This window comes from Platichthys flesus, chromosome 10, assembly GCF_949316205.1.
Source record: "Platichthys flesus chromosome 10, fPlaFle2.1, whole genome shotgun sequence".
Classification (NCBI taxonomy): domain Eukaryota; kingdom Metazoa; phylum Chordata; class Actinopteri; order Pleuronectiformes; family Pleuronectidae; genus Platichthys; species Platichthys flesus.
The window spans coordinates 19,152,663-19,173,317 of NC_084954.1; the positions used below are offsets into that span (position 1 = coordinate 19,152,663).

General features: G+C 41.1%; 1 protein-coding gene across 5 annotated transcripts in view; it reads right to left on the minus strand.

Annotated features, from left to right (window-relative positions):
* Window positions 1–19,783, minus strand: part of rock2a (rho-associated, coiled-coil containing protein kinase 2a) — a 35,353-nt gene extending 15,570 nt beyond the window's left edge. For all 5 annotated transcript variants that reach the window (XM_062396654.1, XM_062396653.1, XM_062396651.1 and 2 more), the window contains exons 1-13: window positions 18,930–19,783; window positions 5,764–5,845; window positions 5,544–5,644; window positions 4,551–4,688; window positions 4,023–4,283; window positions 2,582–2,726; window positions 2,337–2,475; window positions 2,070–2,161; window positions 1,716–1,875; window positions 1,520–1,574; window positions 774–862; window positions 637–685; window positions 78–213 (exon numbers count right to left, since the gene is read on the minus strand). In XM_062396654.1, the coding sequence (XP_062252638.1) occupies window positions 78–213; window positions 637–685; window positions 774–862; window positions 1,520–1,574; window positions 1,716–1,875; window positions 2,070–2,161; window positions 2,337–2,475; window positions 2,582–2,726; window positions 4,023–4,283; window positions 4,551–4,688; window positions 5,544–5,644; window positions 5,764–5,845; window positions 18,930–19,028 (1,546 nt within the window). In that variant the 5' untranslated portion in view covers window positions 19,029–19,783. The remainder of the gene's footprint in view (window positions 1–77; window positions 214–636; window positions 686–773; window positions 863–1,519; window positions 1,575–1,715; window positions 1,876–2,069; window positions 2,162–2,336; window positions 2,476–2,581; window positions 2,727–4,022; window positions 4,284–4,550; window positions 4,689–5,543; window positions 5,645–5,763; window positions 5,846–18,929) is intronic.
* Window positions 19,784–20,655: the final 872 nt, after the last annotated feature.

Genomic DNA, 20,655 nt, shown 5'->3' on the forward strand with positions numbered 1-20,655 from the left:
AAAAAAACGAAAGTTAATTAAAAACTAAATACCATTGGATTGATAAATTATCTTGTTTCATTATCTGGTTGTCTCACCTTCATTCTCCAGGCAGCGCTTCCTGTCCGCCTCGCTCTCGGCCTTTCGGTGACTCTCCAGGCTCTTGTGCTGCAGCAGGGCCTTTTCTCTCTCCAGCTGCCTCAGACTCGACTCCAGGTTCTTTCTCGCGCTCACCTAAAATCGTTCAAGAAACCCTGTTCAACGTGTCCTGTAAGGGCTGGTTTCACGGTGCTGTGATTTCACAACTTTATGAGCAACTGTTCCTGAGAATCCAACTGGGGTTTAACACTAATCCCAAACCAGACAGACATTTTAATGTGGCCATTAGAATTCTGCAAACGCTCCGACTGATCCTCACAGGATATGACACATTGGTATTTAACCCAAACATGTTAAAGTGTGGATAATTAGACATCATCATTCCGACTTAAAGACAGTTTTTTGGAAAGGCCATAGAAAGGATGAAGAAGATGTAAACTATATATGATCCAACTGTAGAATCTGGGTTGTTGCACAAGGTTATATTAAGAGAACAAAGCCAGAAATATTCAAGTGGCAGGAGTCGGCTCTTAAGATTTTCTTTCATCATTAATTTACCTCGTCCTCATGTTCTTTAGAGATTTTGTCCAGACGACTGGTGGCAACTCTGCAGGAAGTAAACAGGACATTTATAAGGCACTTGACTATAGAGACACTGTGCTCTAACTGTGTTGTTAGTGCTGCAGCCACCGCACCTGAATTTGTGCTCCAGTTCGTCTTTGACCTGCTTCTCGTTATTCAGCTGAACCTCGAGGTGGCGAAGTTTCTTCTGCAATGCTACCGACTAAAAAGAAAGAAAAATCAATTAATTAAAAGCAGACAAAACACATTTTCAAACTGACAATCACATTTATTCAGTTACTAATTGATGGTGTCGGATCCTTAATCCGTTTTGTTTTGGTCCACTTTATCCCTCATATTCTGGCTGTGCCTCCCTTGTTGTGTGTGGCAGGTGAACTGCAAGTCCACAAAATGTTGGACTTCTTTTTGTGAGTTTACCGAAAACACCTCATATATACTAGAGCGAATCAAGCAAACACAACATTGGAAAGGTCCGGATAACTTCTGATTAGTGTTTATTATGAAGGAGTAAAGTGAGTGCGGGCCAGTTGGGAAGTGGGAGGGAGGAAACACTGACAGGATACTACTGCATGGTCGAAGGTGACTGGGCCGTAAAACAAGTTCCCCAGATTAGCTTTTAGCTCAACCACTTACACTGACTACTGCTCAAGTCTTTGAATGCAGCTAAGAACAGAAGAAATACTACAAAAGTACTAATAAATCATGGGATCATGGAAAGAAATCCTCTTCCGAGTCATTTCCCTCATAATCCTTAATGCCTCTCAGTGCGACGTAGTAAACTGATGCCTGCCTTATTTCCTAAGAAGCTTTGGCCGGCCTGTATTACCGCTGCAGCTGCTTTGGAAGTGAAAGTACCTACCTCTCCTTTCGAAGTCTCGTGGGCCACTGAGGAATTGTTGGGGGCATTTAGTAATCTGAAGAAGGAAATGAACAAAATCAACACAAAGTCAGGACCACAGCTGAGTATAAAAAATCTATAATCTATCTTTTGATGTATGTGGAAGTGCTGCGGTGCCAAAGATGACTGGGGACGGCTAGAAAAACTGATGACTCACTGATCTTCTTTGAAGTAGGTAAAGCCAACAAAGGGTAACTGATTTCCAACAAAGGCTTTAGGTGTGGGAAAAGTTTCTACATCGCCTTTGTCATCTTCAATCTCATCAAAGTTGCTGGTGTCTATGTCGCTGCTCAGCTCTGGGACCACAGGAGCAACCGCTGGAGAGAGACAGACAGAGAAAGAAAGAGGGTAAGGGGGAAAATACTGGAAAAGGGAAGTGCTTTGTAATAAAACTCTGAGAGGACTAATAAATTCTTATTTTTTTCTTATGCAGCTTCTGTTCAAGTGGAGTTTGTATCCGAGTCATGCAAAAGGCAAATTTTAAGGGCAGGGGGGAATTGTATATTCATACTGTCTCTGATGGTGTCAAAGGTCCACTGGTCGTTCTTAAAGAAAGGGTGTCGCTTGATTTCCTCCACGCCGTTCCTGCCCAATCGCACCTCCCTCAAGACAAAGACAGTAAATGAGTTGTTGAGCAGTGAGTAACACGTCTTTTTGTTCTGGTGTCAGGAAAACATGAACAACGGTCTTTTCTGAAAGTGACCAAATAAAAACTCAAACATCACAAACCAGGCCCGCAGTAAACATTAAAGTGCGCTGACCCTGTAACTCTTCATACCTGTCAGTCAAGAAGGCGCAGATGATGTTCTTGGCATCTTTGGAGATGTCCACATCATCAGGGAAGTTTAAAGAGTTCTTATGGTCCATGATCTTACTGTACGTTCCCACCAGCGAGTCAGCGTAGAATGGTGTGTCACCTAAAAGCAGTTGCTGAAAGTTAGCAGTAGAAACTACTCAATAAAAAAACTATTTCTGCATTCTGGTTAGGTCCAGTCAATATGACTTCATGAGGTGTTTACTGACCAACCAGCATCTCGAAGATGAAGACCCCGACAGACCACCAGTCACATTCTCTCCCATAATAACCATCTCCACCCTGGGACTTGAGCACCTCAGGAGAGATGTAGTCTGGAGTCCCGACTGCCGTGTCACAGTGCACCATGCCGGTCTGTAGAGTAAAGCCAAGAACACTATAAATCAGTAGCTCCCAATGGGATATGATAGTAGGGCTGGAAAAAATCCTAATCACGATTATTTTTGGACAATATCGAAATCACGATTATTCAAACAATTATTAATATGTGCCCTTATTCTGAAGTCTATGCTTTATTCTTGAAATGACTGGAGCGTGCGCAATAAAGTGAATCACTTCCTGTTCAGGAAAACACAGATGGCGGCTGCGTGTCTTATTCCTCAGTGAAACCAGGATATCGGTGCCCGGTTATTCAAACCCTTAATGATGGCAACCCTAACACTCTCTGACCGGTTGACCGGCGTGGTGAAATGCGAGTCCAGTCCGATCGGTCTGAACAGTCAAGCAGGATTGAGCATGCGTGTCTCTTTCGAAAAAAAAAAAGGCTAAAAAAATCGTTTCAACTCGATTATAGTAGTTTGGAGATCGTTTGACCCAATAATCAAAATCACGTTTAAATTTAAATTAATCGAGCAGCCCTATATTATAGTCGCACATCAGGCTGGAAAGAAGCTAAATCATGATCCAAAACTCGCTAAATGTCACTAGATGGCGTAAAATGCTGATTAGGATACCAGCTATGTCATTACATCGCATTCGCGTCCTAATGTGAGTCAGGTTTCAGCACTTTATCTGTTTGCTTCTCTCCTACTCAGTCAACAGAATTTCAGATAAAACTGATCTCATTTACATTTGTATCTGTAAATGAAAATCATGCAATTGTAACAGTAAAAAGTAGGAAACAACCTATTAAAGGCTCATTTATGCTCAACTTGAGATATGTATATAGAATATATAATGGTAGGAGCATTCTGGACACGGCTGAAACAGACAAAACAGAGCAATACCAACAGAAATCATAGGCGGCAGTGTAGCAAGTAGTTCAAGTGAGACGACTGTAGGACACAAGGATGAAATTTCGACAGAAGTGGAACATTTGAGCTTGATCTACTTGTATAAGGTGAGAGAATTCTAAGCAACAGAACATGTTTCTTATTTCGTCACTAGGATACAGCACAGTCTCAGATTAGGTAGCAACCTGCTACCTGCTTCTCGATCACAGTTAAGTTTCTGAAAAAGTAATTAAACAGGTCTAAAAAGTTTGCAAATCTAGTAACAGAAGTGCTAAGTATTCAAATCTGTCTGTAAACGCCCCCATATGATGATGTTATTGTGACTCTTCAGTGGGGAAAATGTTCTGTTTCAGCCATGAAAAAGCCAGCAGTAGAAATCAACTTATTTTTAGAAGAAAGACATGCTGCTCTAACTCACAGCGTCCATCTTCATGCACGTCCCAAAGTCGGCCAGCTTGAGGTGTCCGTGTCCATCTAGCAGCATGTTGTCCGGCTTGACGTCACGGTGGATGAAGCCCATTGAGTGAATGGCATCCAGGGCCATCACCACCTCCGCTGTGTAGAACTTGGCCCATTTCTCTGGCACGTCGTAGGTGCTGGTGAGGTTGACCAGGTCCCCCCCTGGCATGTACTCCATCACCATGTAGAGGTAGTGCTCATCTTGGAAGGCACAGCACAACTGTACAGGGCAAGCACAAGCTCTCATTACAAGAGACACATCAAGTCTGTATACATTAACAAGATAATGACTATTAATATCATCTCATCATTATTTCTGTCTGACTGCAACATAACACGTAATAAAATTTACATTCAAGATATACATTTAGCATAGATACTATTATCCTGTATATCATTTGAAGGATCAAGTAATAGGTAAAAAAAAAAAAGAAGACCCATTCGTCACAACCTGAAAAGCTGTGTAGTGAATTATTAAATATCATACCTGCACAACCCATGGACTGTTGGCGAACGCCATTATGTCCCTCTCCTCCCAAAAAAAGGCGGAGTCTGAGCGCTTGATCATCTCAAACTTGCTCAGCAGCTTCATGGCATAAACCTTCTGAGAGGATTTATGTCTGACCTGCATTGTGGCAATAATAACAATAATAAATTAGGATTCACATACAAACATTTTGAAAAACATTTTGTTGAGGTTACAGGGGGAAGTAGATAGTGGCTGCCATTACTGTCAGGATATTTCATCCTAATATAGGATGCCACATCCAATCAATGTTGTTCACTAAATTAACATTTTGAGCTCAGAATCGGCAGCTGAAGACAGGAGTATTAGATTAATTTGACTAAATGAAGAGGCAGTGCATCATATGCACAAAATCGAAATTAGAAGAATTTACATGTAGTTTTTTTTTTTAAACCCAGGCAGAAAAACTCCCATTGATATTACTATTAGAGGGAGCTGAAAATAAAAAACAAAATATTGGAATATCCAGGTCTTAATGAAGAAATTGATTAACCTTCAAATACCTTTTGGTGGATTTGTGAAGGTAATACTATATATTTTTTTGTTTGTTTAGTATTATATGTCTTTACATTGTGGGGCATACATCTGTTCATATTTTGGCAAGATCTTTCATTGTGTTTTTTTTGCACTGTATTTTCCTGTAATTTGAGTCATGTACGTTGTCAATTATGATTATCGGCTACAATCAAATTTTCTGATATCTTCCAGGCTTAAATATGTCTGGTTAATTCTTCACTTCATGTTAGTCCCCCTGATGAAGGCAATTGTGACACAACATGTGGGAGCATTAAAAAAAATATATATATTTTTTTTTTTATCATTGCAATGGCCGAGCGACACCAGTAAAGGGTTCGACATTATTTTCATTGAAACGGGGCCATGGTTTATTTTCCCTTTTTTATATATATATATTAAACCTGAATAATATTGACATCACAGGTGATTAATACTCACCAGGTGGACTTCACCAAACGCCCCTCGCCCGATGACTTTAACTCTGTCAAAGTCTTCAGACTTCATCTGGAGGTCTCGAATTTGTCCTATTTCTTTCTCATCTGAAGACGGAGATGAAGGCAATCCATTAATAATGTTTACAATAATCAATAAAAGACAAAAGGTTTATATATCATCGGCCCCTCTCTCTGATTCTCAGTGGCACAGAAAAACGACTTACATCTGTTTAAGAAGGTTTCGATGTTTTTGTTCTTGCGTAGTGCTGGATAGTCCAGGTCTAAGACCAGGGCGTTCATGGAGTCCTACATGGAGAGAACGAAAAACATCATCAGTCATGACCTCATGTCATTAACATCCTCGTCTGCCATCTCACCATCATCTCAGGTTTCGGGTTCTCATTAAAACCATGAATGGTAGTGACCATCTACTTGATGAAAAATCAGCAAACAAATACACATGACAAAGGCAGTAATGTATTAGGAAGTAGTTGCAACCAGTTTCATCACCACCAAGTGAATCAACAGTGGGAGCCTGTCGTCACTGTATCTTCCTCCTCTGCAAAAACATAAGATGCAGCATAAACCAGAGCAGATTGTGTGCAGTCACACAGCATTTTACAGACCCACTGACTCATCAGCTGCTCTTATCACTTCACTCAAGTAAACAGAAGCAAGTTTAAGTAATTAAGACAAGTTGTGTTTTTTATGCGGAAAGGTGAGTGTTGATCATAAACGTTTAAAACACACTGTGCAAAAAATACACAACCAATTCTTGTCTTCTCCTCCCATACACGCACATGCACAAAAAGTGAGGTGACGTATGATGAAGTATGATTTTCAATTTCAATTAAGTTTTCGATGCTTAATCTAATCGAATACTGGACAAAGTATACGTGATTTGTTTAGGGTGTGAACGACTGATGCTGCCAAGCTACACAGGATATTCAAACATAAAATCAAATAGACAAAGACTGTTTCAATGATTTGTGACTTTTGAAGTAGGACAGCTACTCATAAGTGGTATTGATAAATTATATATTTTTTGCCTCTATTTGCATGTGTTTTTCTTCTGTTGCAGTGTATTAAACTCTCAGAGTAACATTATGATGAGGGGGTCCATACTCTAAATTACACAAACCTGGCAAACATTAAACCTTCCCATTAAAGGCAGTGGAGAGCAGCATGAGGGTGGAACACCACTGACTGCCTGTCTAAAAAGTTTATTTTCTGTATATCTCACTGTGCAGAGCTGTTCCGCACCACCGCACACAGCAAAGTCTGAATTTAAACAAACACCTTCATCCAGCTTGACTGACTGGTTGCATAAACAACTATATGCAGAGAAAAGAAATGGTTTTAACTGACAGATTCTTTCCCTGAGAGAGTGAAGTGAGACACGATGAATCATTTTTCCATCTGCAGTTGCCTTCTTGATTCTGCCTGTGATGATATTCATCTACTGACAAATGATGAACACACTGTTTGTGTGACCTTTATGAGGCAGTGGGTGTGAAAGATGAACCCACCTCCATATGAGGTGGGGAGGCTCGAGTTAGAAACTGCATTTACCACACCACTGGCCTTTGGGCACCTTCTATACTGTTGCTGCTTTAAAACGACCATGGTTTGCTCCGGGTATTGCAATGATTTGTGAGCAAGTCTGTCAAAGATGTGTAACATGTCAACAGTTCTCCACTCCACAGACAGAATGTGTGTCATACGCAGCCCCACCAGGTGCAGCGGTTGGGATCTGGTCCACAGCACTGCAGCAGTGTGTTAACTTAACTGGACACAAGCTGATTATTTGGAGCATTAAAATCGTCTTATAATGGACCTGGGGTGATGTAGGGAAACAATTAAATAGGCAAAAGGCAGACAGATGCAAAGCCCTAATTGTTACAGTCTGTAACCGTGAGGAAGTCATCTATCAACATCTGCCAGCTGTGCATTCCTTAACCATCAATGAGTAGCTTTCTGAACAATAGATCGGGTAAAATGTTACAGAGAAGACAATGATCCAAGTCTGACCCAGCTCTGTAAACTGGTGTCTTTCTCCTATTGTTGCAGTGACAGATAGGATGACAACTTGTTTCATGTTTCCTTTGTACATTTCTGTCACTTTTGCCTATTTCTGCAACTCTCCCTCCGTCTTATCTGCCTCCCCTCCTGCTCCCTCCACCATTCTCCGCTTGGCTGCAGTCCGTCTGCAGCGAGATGCACCCTCTGTTTCATCATCTCAACTTCACTTCCCCATTAAAGGACTGACCTCACACAAAACTACTATTTAAGGGAAAAAAAAACGCCGGGGTTGGAGAGAGGTTGGAGAGGGGTTGCAGAGCGTGTGTGCACGTTCGCAAAAAACGCACAAGGATCTCCCTCCGAGCACGACGGGACAGGAAATGATCCACCCCACCCCGGGGCTGGCAGATAATTTTGGTGTGTCATGAAGCTGGTCCCTGTGTGCAAGTCATTTCCTCTGAGCCAGCATTCTCTGCTACGGCCACTTCATTTGTCTGCAGCCAAATAAATATGGACATGCATGGCAGCTGAAGATATGACTATGTATGCAAAGCATCTGTTACCTGCAAGTTCTTCCAAGCCACCTCAGAGACATAACCTTATACTGCATATGCAAACTCCAGGGCCATGATGTCTGTAAAGCTGCTTTCAGACATGCACTGAACTCCAGATATTCTCCTGAAAGTATCTGGAGGGCTGTATGTGGGAATGCAAACATTCACCGAATTCACAATGAGCGTTAGGGTAGGGTAAGGGAGCAATATTGAAACATATAATAAATAAATAAAAAATGGAATACGAGGTCTCATTGAGGTCAGGGATGCTGCTGAAGTAGCCACTTACATTACTGTAACACTTGTGTGAAGCTACATGAGAGAAACAAACACAAACACCCTCACTCACCACAAGTTAAATAAATAAACTTTTAACACCTTTAAACTTTTAGCATTTATTATAATGGTAGTATGTGTGTTTTGTAAACTGGAATAATAATTGATCTACAAAAACATAAGTATGTCCTTTTAAAAATAAATCTTATCTTAAAGTAAGGACTCTATTTGACATGTTCTTGAATATTGATTGTATTTTAACAGCTGTTGTGTTGAATCTATAATTTTGTACCTGTGTATCTAAATAACTCACCTTTAAACTGTAAATATACATTTTATGTAGGTCTTTGCTTTTATGAAAATGAAAGATTGTTATTAATAAATTGACTTTTTGTTATTATCATTTCAATAAAAGCTTCCATAACAATTTATGGTCCTAACCTCAGCAGCCTGTGGGTCCATGCTAAAGTCTATTAGATGCTGTGGTGCATTTGCTTTTCTGTCTAGTGCATTGGCAGGAAAACATGAATGATGCACCTTCGAAAGCAAACAGAGATCCAGTGTCGCTAAACTGTTCAGATGTGTTGTGTGTACTGAGAGGAAAGGGTCATGTGAGCATGTGAAGAACAACAGCAATCTAACATCGCCAACATATAGTTACAGTCTACAGTTGTATGTGTTACAATCCCAACAACAAAGCAACACTTGCATCAGAATCACAAATTTCCAACTTTGGACATGAAAAAGTAAAGGGTTAAGGAAGTTTGTTGACAGTTGCCATCTAGATAGTAAACACTGTGTTGCTACACTAGGATTTGCTACATTAGCAAAACATTCCCCAGCCTGCAAACTGGCCCTCATGGCGACACTTTATCCCTCTGTCTGTCATTTCTATATCTCCACATTAAACAAGATAAATAAAGAATGGAGGAAGGACACATAAATACATGTTACCCTGATGACTGGTGGCTCTATACATCTCTGCAGAGGAGACAGAGAATGATGTTAGTTCATGTTTGTGACAGCTTTATTATTGCTTGCTCTGCAAATCAGCTGAACTTTAATATCTGGATTATATGGATCGAGACAGAAAAGGGGGGGCAGTAGGAGTTGTGTTTATGAGGGTGTAAGTCAACAGAAACCTTTAGCCTGTGCTGACAGTATTATTCAAAGTGTGCAGGACGTTTTGTTTTTGAAAATAAGAGATATTCCCATATGCTTTATCATTTATTTAAGTACTTTAATAAACCACATTAGCACATTTTTTATATACTGTTTGCAGGGATTCCGCGGTTCATGCATAATCAGCTGTTCAGTGCATTGGGGTAACACAAGAGAGATAGTTGGACGCAGCTGCTCTAATCTAATTCCATTAGCATTGCTGTTAAAAAAATGGCAACAAGCTCTGGAGGACATTTCTCAGCTATTTATAAATATTAAATAACAGACATGTGTCTAGGGAAGTGTAAAGCTCGATCCATAATTTAAACTTTAAAGCATCTGACATTTCTGGACCTACTCCAGACAGCCATTGATCCCCCCCCCTTCCTTGTGCACGCTCATGATAGTTTCAATTATAACAAAGAGCGTTTTTGTAACAATCGATCTAGATAATTATAATCCCTGATGTCAGTTTCCATAGAACACTTTGACACACAAGACATTTTTCCTATGCAGCTACTTCCTGGGCTGATAGTAGTATTTGTCCACTTAGGCTTATCAGTATAAGTTGTTATGTATCTATTAGATTGCACTCCAGCATGTTATCTCTGCTATACTGCAATCCAGCCAATGGGTTATGGCTGGTTGCTAAGCAACTCCTGCAAAATACAAAGAGTTGAACAGAGTTGAAGCTAGAGAGAAGCAGCAGGCTGGAGTTTTATAAGCACATTCTATCCTTTTCCATTTCATTTACACAACCTGCTGCGGACATTACAGGGCTGTCGTTCACCCTTTGCCTGCTTCCACTTTTTAAATCACCCTATAAAAAAGCCACGTGGATGCACCACTCAGGAATGAGATGATGTTAACCTAAAAGGAGCTAAACACAATAAAGAGTCACCCAGCTATTCCAAGCCTCTCCTGCTCCATCTGCAGTCTTTCCCAAAAGGACTAGGCCAATGCCCCTCTCATCACTAGGCATGTGGAACAGAAACAAGCAGCACTGCGCTGGGCTTTAAAAGGATTGAGCAGAAAGTTAATGTTTTGATTGAATTCCAGCCGTTTTAAAAATAGTTGTGGGGATAAATTGTGGGCCAGGCAGAGCGAGGGGGCCGTGCCAGGCTGAGCCCGTAAACTCCTGGAGAACGACACAACAACAAGATTCCAGAAGTGGCCCCACAAATAGCACTGCTAATGTCTCCACAGGGAAGGACAAGATTATGTCTTACTCTTGTGTTTGACAGATTTCTGTCCCATGTTCTGTGCCATACGCTTTTTTGGCATCCGTGCTTTGTTATTAAGTACAGTGAGGAATATGCCATGGACTGAATGAGACAGTAAAGTCCTGCTGGAAGTTGAACTTAAATCAGCTGTTTAAAAGTTAATAAATGTTCCACTGAGGGAAATAAAAAAGTGATAAAAGAAGAAAAAACCAAATAAACAAATACACAACCTAAAACTTTTGCAATATCAAGTGTATCGATATAACCCTAACCCTTCCCAAAACAAATCAGACTGGTTGAGAAGGTGATTGGATGCATGTAACAAAATTATACTGTATATTGTCAGTTTAAGAAATTGGTGTTTATTTCTTTTATTTCATTTTCTCAAATTTTGTCCATTTCTCTGAAAATCTAAGATACTCTTCAAGCCTCTGAAAAAACTTTGGTTTATATACCGCCTTTCAAGGAATCCAAAGCAACTTCATAAAGTTAAGAAAACAAAAATTTAAATGAAACCAACAAAGGAGAGTATATAGTACAAATGCTTGAGGGTTTGTGAGGAGTTTTTATTTAAAGTGTCCCGATATTGGGTGTTGGAGGAAAATATTCAGTTAAAACCCACTCATTAAATATGCTCATAATTCGAGTCAATGGTCAAATTCTGTGCCGAAGGCTCACATTTGGATAAAAGCCTCATTTTGACGGAGCCATGAACCCTTAAGGCTGGGCACTACCAGATTAATCTACTGATTACTTAATCAAGGAGGCAGTTGATCATAAAGTTTAAATATGTCATAAAATTGCAGTAAATGCCTGTAAGAAGTTACCAAAGTCCATAAATACATATTAAAATGTCAAGATTTGTCTGACCAACAGACCAAACTCAACAGATATTCCTTTTGTCATCACAGAAGAGCAGGACAGAAAAAACATACGCACGTTTGTGTAGCTGGACTCAGTAAAACGTGCTTGTGAATGTACTATCAAAATAGTTATAGAAAAAGTTTCTAGGGAGACTAATTACCTACATTGACATTACTAAAGGATTTATTGACCTGGGGCAATAAAGAACATGGAACAGAATAGTCATAGTGAGCCAGCGAAAAATAACCCAGGGTTGATGTCATTAAGCTTGTTTTCATTTTCAATCCTTTGGTAAGAACATGATTAAATCTTTGTATAAAAATGTTCGGCCATGGCACAAACTATTTGAATTAAAGCTGCCAGCTTCAAGTCCAAAACACTGCTCATCTAAACTCTGCCACACGTACAATGTACAAATGTTCTTGTTTGGGTTTGTTGAAGGAAATGAAAGCTGTATGAACACAGAGACAATCATAACGGTTTGTCAAAGTGTCCTATTGTTCTGTCGTTGCTGCTGGATGCAGCTTGTGTGTTGCTAAGATCAATTGAATAATGTGTTTACTTGTGAAAATGAATACAAATGTGTGTCCATGTGGACCTAGAACTGTGCATATGTGGGTGCGAGAAAGTGTGTTTGTGTGTGTGGAGGAGGTTGTTTCACCAGCACGTTGTGATGGAATGATAATTCGCTGAGGCCAGATGGATGAGTTATGCATTATGTGTGGGAGACTTCTCTTCTCTGCTCTGCTCACTCACGCAATCATTTTAAAACTAAAAATACCCAAAGATGCAGGTATCAAACTCTTAGACACAAACACACACACAACCAATTGAAAACTTTGCACAAGATCACAACTGACTTTAGGATTAAGGATTTTGCACATGCAGCCACTGTCCACTGCAGTGGTCTTTGAATAATACAGTTCACGTCCCTGTTACTTTGATCAATGTGGAAAATGAAAGTTCTTCAAAAAGGTCAAACGATCTAAAAGAAACTATGCACAAAGATTCCACATTTGGTCCGGTTTTATTGCCCAATGCTATATTCACACTCTTAACATAAATGGTTTTACTAAAATCGCACTGCATTGATCTCGAATGTACTGCTGTGTGCACAGCCAGCTTCTCAGCCACGGCCCCCATGTCTAGACATGGAGATCCACCAGATTAAGACAGATCTCAGGATGTATCCATATGCTTTCACACGACAACCATAAACCACTGTAAACACATAAAGACATCCTATTCCGGCTTTGCTTGTACAGTTGATGTCACATGTTGTGTATTTAAGGTTTTATAATACACCTAAAACAGATGGGCAACTCAACTGAAGCATAGAGTTAGTAATAATAATTTGAGCTTAAGCAATGTTATTGTTTTATCTGGACACGCACCATATCCATTAATTTCTCGAGCTGAAATTCATCCTCATTTTTTACATTCCATCTCATATCCCTGAGAGGTGGATCTTGGACTTGCTCATGCCCCGTGTTGTTTGTCCAAGGTCTTATATAATGTGTAATCAAGGTGCTGTAAAGTATGTGTATATTTATTTTGTGGGTGTACTGTAGATTTTTGTTTGCCATGAAGCGTTTGTCTACAGGCTAGGGAAATCCTTTTGCCATTAATGCAAAAATAACAAGGATCCCGATTTATCCCTGAAGAAATTACTTTGTAACTATTGTAGACATAATGTGCCAGTACACTAGTTAACAGCAGTGTCTTGTACTGTCTAATGACAGCAGTAGATCAACTACAATCGCACCAACGAATTGAGTGCCATGTGTAAAATAAACCAACAAAGAGACATGTGTAAAAAGATCAACTCCTTGAAAGGGGGAATAACGTTGGATTACTATTACTTCACAACTACATGGTAGTATGGTCCAAACCTTCTGACTTTTCAGTTTAGTCCAAACCAAAGTAACAGGTGTGAAAGGTCCGTACCAAAGAACCAAACTTTCGACCGACCAAAGAGGTTTTCTCTGTCACGATCAAATAACCATGGTTCTTTTTATTTGCAGTGAACTTTTTTGATGGTACATGGTTGAACATGATAGAGGCAGTAGATTTAAAATGAGTAATTTGCATGCGTTACTGGTTTGCGCCATGGAGGATTCATGAGAGCCGACAGACCGCAAGTGCAAACTGAAATTGAATGCCATGGAATTGGAGGTGTTAGTGGAAGAAGCAAAAAAACTTGTTGAGCTACAACAAAGAAATTAATACAACTCGAAGAAACACGATATGGGAGAGTATCTTGGAGAAAGTAAATGCTGTGGGTAAAACAAGAAATGGTGAAATAAAGAGGAAATGGCAGGACATAATATGACCAAAAATTGACAGCGCCTCTTATTCTGCACGCAATCCTCAGTGCACACCGTTAGTTAATCAGCTGCATGATTTTTTGCGGGTGAAATCAAGTTTGCACACCATTTACATACGCACATCTTTAGTAGTTCAGGCCCAATGTAAACAACCCTCAGATACAGGTTAACTGTTTCCAATCTTTGTCCGAGCTATCTAAACCAACACGCTGCAGTCTGTATCAACATGGACATTTCAGTTCTCAATTTTCTCATCTAACCCTATAATAAGAATAAATGGTTTTAGAAGGTAAAAATCTCCTGCAGAATAAAACTTAAGTGAAACACACTTACGAAGTATTTGCTGCTCACTAAAGCACTTTAATACATGTCCTGGTTCTTACCAATAAACAAGGCCGGACAATATACGACTTTAGAGTCGTGTGACATTTTCATTTTCAGACTCCAGGAGGGCTTCCACACCAAGAAGATGTGGGTATTCTTCACTGGAGTGGAGCAGAAACCACCAAAAAAACAAAAAACTAGCCCGTCTCACCAGAGGAGGTGTGGAGCAGAGAGACTGGCTTGTTTTGCAGAAAAAAATTGGCTGGGGCCACCGTCCCCAGTGCCTTATAAGGCAGTGTTTCTGTCCAGCTAGCACGCTGAAGCTGGGACTGCTGTTGCTTGCCTAAGAGCAACTCAACTGCACTCCAGAGACAGATCGGACACTCAGGTTGACTATCAGGGTAAGGACACAGAGGGGGTATCCCCACCTCCCTGAAGAGCTGCACGTGGAAGGATGGGCGGGTGGGGGAGCGGCAATAAGATAATAAGAATGGAAAGGAACAATGAGGATGAGGAAAAAGTCAGTTAGGAGATGCTGGGTGAGATGAGTGATGGTGGGAGTAAGGGTGGGCGAACGTCTTAAACAAAAAAATTACACAACTTTTATGAACGCACAATCCATATGAACTGTGGTTTCATCTTTATCTGTCCATTTCATCCAGACACAAACGAGCCTACCGACTTATTTACAACACAATATTACATTAATGACATTGTTTTCAAAATGCTCATTAAAACCTGATTTTAAATAAAAGGAAAGATGTAATAAGCATTCAATTAATAACCCAACATATATTCCAATAATAGATTGTTGTAAATATCAGAACTCAAGGAGAAAATGATTTCAATAGTAGTAGAGCCACTGACATTGAGTACTAATCTGCAAATGATGCTCCTCGTCATGCATATGATAGAATTTTCGAATTTAACGCAGCCATTTAGTAAGGATCATTCTGTTGTTCTGTGAGCATAGCGTGGGTGCACATTATTTTGTTATAGAATTAGTAGGACATTAGATTGGGAACTTTTTCAAAAAACGGTATAATATCGTCAGATCTTTCGACCCGTTGTAGGAGATGGGTGGACAAATCTGGGAGAAAAAAAAGAGAGAAAGCAGGAAGTTGGGGGGAATGAAATAAAATAACTAGCACTAAGCAAAACAATATAATTGTATTACATGACTAAATGTCTTTGTTCCCCAATTCTGAATATGGAGAGCATTACACTGAAAGAACATAAGGGTCTGACTGGGACTGCCCCCGACTGAGGATCTGGAAGACATCACACAAACTCTTAGCTATCCATAATCCTTCACCCTTAAGTGCTGCGCATGAAGTTATCTGGCTATACCCAGGCTGCAGCCGAATCAAAAGGCCCTGGACCTGAACTACAGTTAAAATACCTGCAGTGTGTTTAACAAGCTGGATAGGAGGGGCTTGCCTGTAGGCTGAGGGAGAGCCAGAGCCAGAGAATAAGAGATAAGACTGAAAAGTGAAAGGGGAAAGTGCAGTCATTCGCAGGGACTTTGAGCCCCATATATAGCTGCCAACTATTTACTCAGTGAGGTCATTTCCTTTAGGACGGCAGAAAGGCAACTTAGGAGACTTGCAATCAAGTGTCCGTATTTTTTTTTTATCTCGAAAAATGCCCTTTCTTTCGCTTGCCCTCAACAATCACTCCTTGTGCTTGGAGCTGCCAAGTAACTTCAGTCAGCTGTGCTGTGTTGCCAAAAACAGATCACCACAGTTTGCACAAGGGGGAAGAATGCTGAGACTTCAGGTTGCATCCAATCGAATGCTGATCGAGGCAATATAGTGATTTGTCGCTTTTTTGACGGCAGTGTAAGGAGGCATTAAAGCACCATTTATGTGATTTTTTCCCCCTGGCTATTCTGGAAAGCAGGACCAAATTAGAGGGTCTTCAATTGCAAAATTATTTACAGAGAAACCTCTGCTACCTGAATCAAATTATCTAAGAAGTACTATGCTTTATTTCCCAGCTAATGCATGTTATTTTTTCAAAGGAAGGTCACTGGGTTTACTTGATAGATGCTGCAGATTCCTCCCAGACAGCTTTTCTTATCCTCAGATTAGGCAGCCCACTGCTCCTGAAATTATTACCGACTCTGTCTTAATGAGTTATATTATAGGAGACGACACGAAAACAAATCAAGCACCTTCTTCCAGTTCTATTTCTGCTTTTTCACTGTTGCTATGCCACAATAGCAGGGGCTTTGTGTGTGTACGGAATGAGCCGGTTTGAAATTATTGTGGTCCTTGAAATATGCATGTTTTTATTCCACCTGCAAAAAAGGACATTTCTGAGCCCTCTGTGTCTGTGTGTTTGAATCACACCGAGAGAAGAAAAACTTCTTGATCCCAGGGACAGCGCTGAGGCTGCTAAAAATGGAAAACTGCAGCCTGCTCTCTCCTACGCATGCTTCCCACTCAACTTTTGTCTCAAACACTCAACACCTCTATCTCTCTGTGGCCTGCATGCAGGAAGTAAACACCACTGATCTTCCAGCAAATATTCTGCTTAATTTTGTAAGAGGGAATAGACAAGGGGAGCCTCAAGTAGCGTAGAGGGGGGAACAGGGGAGGAGACGGACAGGGGGGCCCCAAGCTAGATGGGGGCCCATTAAAAGGGGTGAGGTGATGCTTTTTAAGATAGAGCTGACAGTGTGTTTGCCCTCTGTCAGATCCAGTTAGGGGGCCCAGAAATTCAAACACCCCCACTCTAACAGATGTAAGTTTACAGCTAAAGAAGGCACTGTGACACTGTGCTGGCTACAACGGTGCCCAAAGTACAAAGTGTTCAGTGTAGGAAAAAGCTCAACTGTTAGTGATTCCAACTTGCACTGGAAAGCACTGCATCTTAAATTGAAATGTGTTAGTTCCCGTGGAGAAAATATCCAGAACCAACGCCAGAATTTAGCTTTTTGGAAAAGAAGTGATTATCTGAAGTGTCAGAAGAGCATCCTTTCAACTTCTACCCAGTGTCAAAGAGATGCACTGGTATAACGGAAGAATGTTTCCACTGCCTTATTCAGCTTTATGTCATCACTAAACGTACCAAAAAACATCTGTCAAAGGCCACATTCCTTAAACGTCCTTAGTACACAGTTCAGAGTATGGCATTAAGTCTTGTTTCCACTGCATTGAGACAAATTGCCCAAAACAAAGCACCAACTTCTAACATTTGCGCAAATGGAGAATAGTTTCCTTTCACCTCAGATAGATTGAATCAGTACACTATCATTTAAAACAACAATACTACATTATCTTGTGCCTGTGTATGATTATCAAACATCCATTGCACAGTACTGGTTCATCCATAGTCTGATTATCAGAGAGAACTGCTATTTCATTTCTAGTCATTCATTGAAGCCGTTAACAAACATACAGACTAGTCTATCATTTGACGTAAATGATAAGATAAATAAAGTTACTTCCATCTTACAGTGCAACATCAAGACTTTACATGTGCACACATTAAAAAAATCGGTTTTAAAATCTCAGTTTACTACCTCTACATCTCAGAGGGTAACTGGGTCAGAAATTCACCAATTCACTTCCCTTAAGTTTGTCTAAATATAAAGCTCATAAGGAAACGGTTTTCAATGGAACCAGAATGATTCACATGCTACAAACATTAGTCAGGACCTGTATAATACTTGGTTCTTTAAAATGACATTTAGAGTTGGAAGATTAGGACAATTCATTGGGCTCAGCAGACATTTTAAGCATGTAAGAAAGCAACTGTTTATTGGCTGGTCGCAAGCTATAGGAAAGACATGTAAACATATATTTTAGGGATGAGGAAATAAGCAAATATACAGAAATCAGGGTCAGCTCTGTATCTATTTATTTTTTGTAATCATGTTAAGGATGGCATGCTCTGTTGCATTGTTTTCCTGTGATTTTGCTGTTTTAAATGTAAACATTGTCATAATTTCTTCTTTAAATCAGATGTGAGTTTGTTCTGTTACTCAAATACACAAACAACTATTCCACAGTGGGTTGACACCAACTTCCTAATCATCTATCAGTGCAGGGAAACCAGTGAGACCAGAGTGGGTGTGAGGATCTCATGGGCCGTGGGAGTCTGGTGGGCCCAACTGTTACCAACGCAGGAGTTGAATTAGTTAGGAATCCCAATAGATATTGGAAATAGACGTATCCATAGACACTGTGAGTGGGGGGGGATTCTCCCTGCTAGTTAATCCTAATCTGTGGACTCGCTTCACAGAGCTGCACCGTCTGCACTGTCCATCAGGCCTGTCCTGTCTGCAGACTGTCTGTCCACCATGAGGACCTCACTTTGGCTGCATCATTACAGCAAAGCATGCAAATACAAGACAGAGAGAGTGTGTGTGTGTGGGGGGGGGGGTTTATAACTTGTAGGAATCAGATGGAAAATAGTAAAACGCTACTATGCATGTCTTCAATCTGCCTGAGGAAAACAACCGAGCTAGCAGCTCGCAGCAGGTCACAACTGGGGAATAACAAGAGGGGGAAGTGGATGTAAATACCAATAGTGTAACGTTACTTAGGTGTGTGCATACGTGTCTAGCGTTTCAGCGACTACACAACATGGCATCATCAATAATCGATGAGGTGTCTCCCACTTGACTTACCAGCAAACTTTCCAGGTTGACGGAGCACCGGGGGTCTCGGATCATACCCTCCAGCTTCTTCAGCCGGGTTTCCATCCTCCTCTCGGCGCCCAGCGACATGACTGCGCTCGTTTCGACAAACCTCGTCGAGATAGGAGCAGTTTCTTTAAGTTTTTACATGTGGACCCTCTTTGTTCCTGGCTAATGGCCGTGGGCCTAGCGGAGCAGCCCCGGGCTCGCAGCCCACCCAACTCGCCTCCGACAGGAATACAGTGCACAATGAAAATATTCCCAACGCGAGGGAAACACTCCACACACGATAGAAGTGGCAAAGTGAGCGGCCCCTCTGTCCGCCAGCGGTTTAGCTAATAAAGTTCACATTTGAATTCCACCTTCAGTTCAATGGAGGAGGCATTTTTTTCCCCCAAACTCGGCGATAAAGTTTGAATTTGGACACCGCAGCAACAGGCAGCGGCAGCAGGGCGTTTTCTTCGCCCCCTCTCCTCCCCTTCCCTTTGGGTCTCCGCTTAAAAAAAAAAACACTTCGGACTCGCTTCTTCCACGAAAGCCCGCTTCGGTTCAGCCCATTCGCTGGCGGCCGGAGCCCGGAGAGTTGTGAGTTTATCCCCGGTGCTGCCACAGCTCTGGACGGGCGATAACGTCTGCTCTCCCGCGCTGAATCTTTAATAAGCTGCCTTCGCTCTCTTCCTGGATTTCTTCTCGCATTTTCGCATCTGTCCTCCTCCTCCTCCTCCCTCTACGTTCTTCTTCTTCTTCTCCGTCCTCGCCTCAGGCTCCGGGCGAGAACACATACACGAGTTTAGCTCGGAGAGAAAAAGTCCTCCAGCGGCTGGATTTTTGCTCGTTCACTCACATCTACACAAACACACAGTCTCAAGTCTTTTCCCTCCCCCTTACAGCAACACACCAAGGACTCAGTTACCCATAAGCCACCTGTCCTCCTGCACCTCTCGCGCTGTGTACCTGTATTTTACTTGTTTATACCTTCATGCTAACATCATATAAAAACACCATATAATCATTCATTATATAAGATTGAAGCCAAGAAGACCGTTTTTTCAAATTTCGGTTACAGTTTCAAAATAAAGGTCATTTCTGCATCGGTATCAGTCCCAACTAGTATACAGATGTGGGCCACTTCAGGCAATGATGGGGGGCACTTCTTGTGGCCTGGACACAATGCTTGTCATCCTAATGTGGACCATTTGAGAACAAGCATACCTGGCCCAAATATCCCAAAACCAATGTGGGCATTTTGGGGGAAACGTTCTGCTCTCAGCAAGGTGCTATCTGGATTTGAACCTAATGTGGCCGATATGCTAAATGGTGAATAAGGCCCGATTAGCACCAAAGAAATTGAGGTCACCTTCCCCTCCAAACAGTAGCGGACCACCCAAGTGCCATCCTTCCATTCTCCTGTGGTATGTGGGCCGGTTGTGGTTTATATGGGATGTGGACGAAATTTGGCTTTGGATGAAATTTAACCAGCTCTTTTAGGTTTTAGTAATCACCTTTCAAATGTTTCATACTATTAAGGAATTCCAAATTAACACTTGTCCTGGCCTGTTCTTTTCATCTCTGCCACATTAACGAGGCTCCACTTCTTGACTTAGCTGGTCGCTGGTTCTGTTGCCTTCATTTATTTAAACTTCAAACAAACTAACAGATCATAGTCTAAGGTGAGATCAACGACTGTGTCGATGGCCCACCTCCCATACGTTCCTAT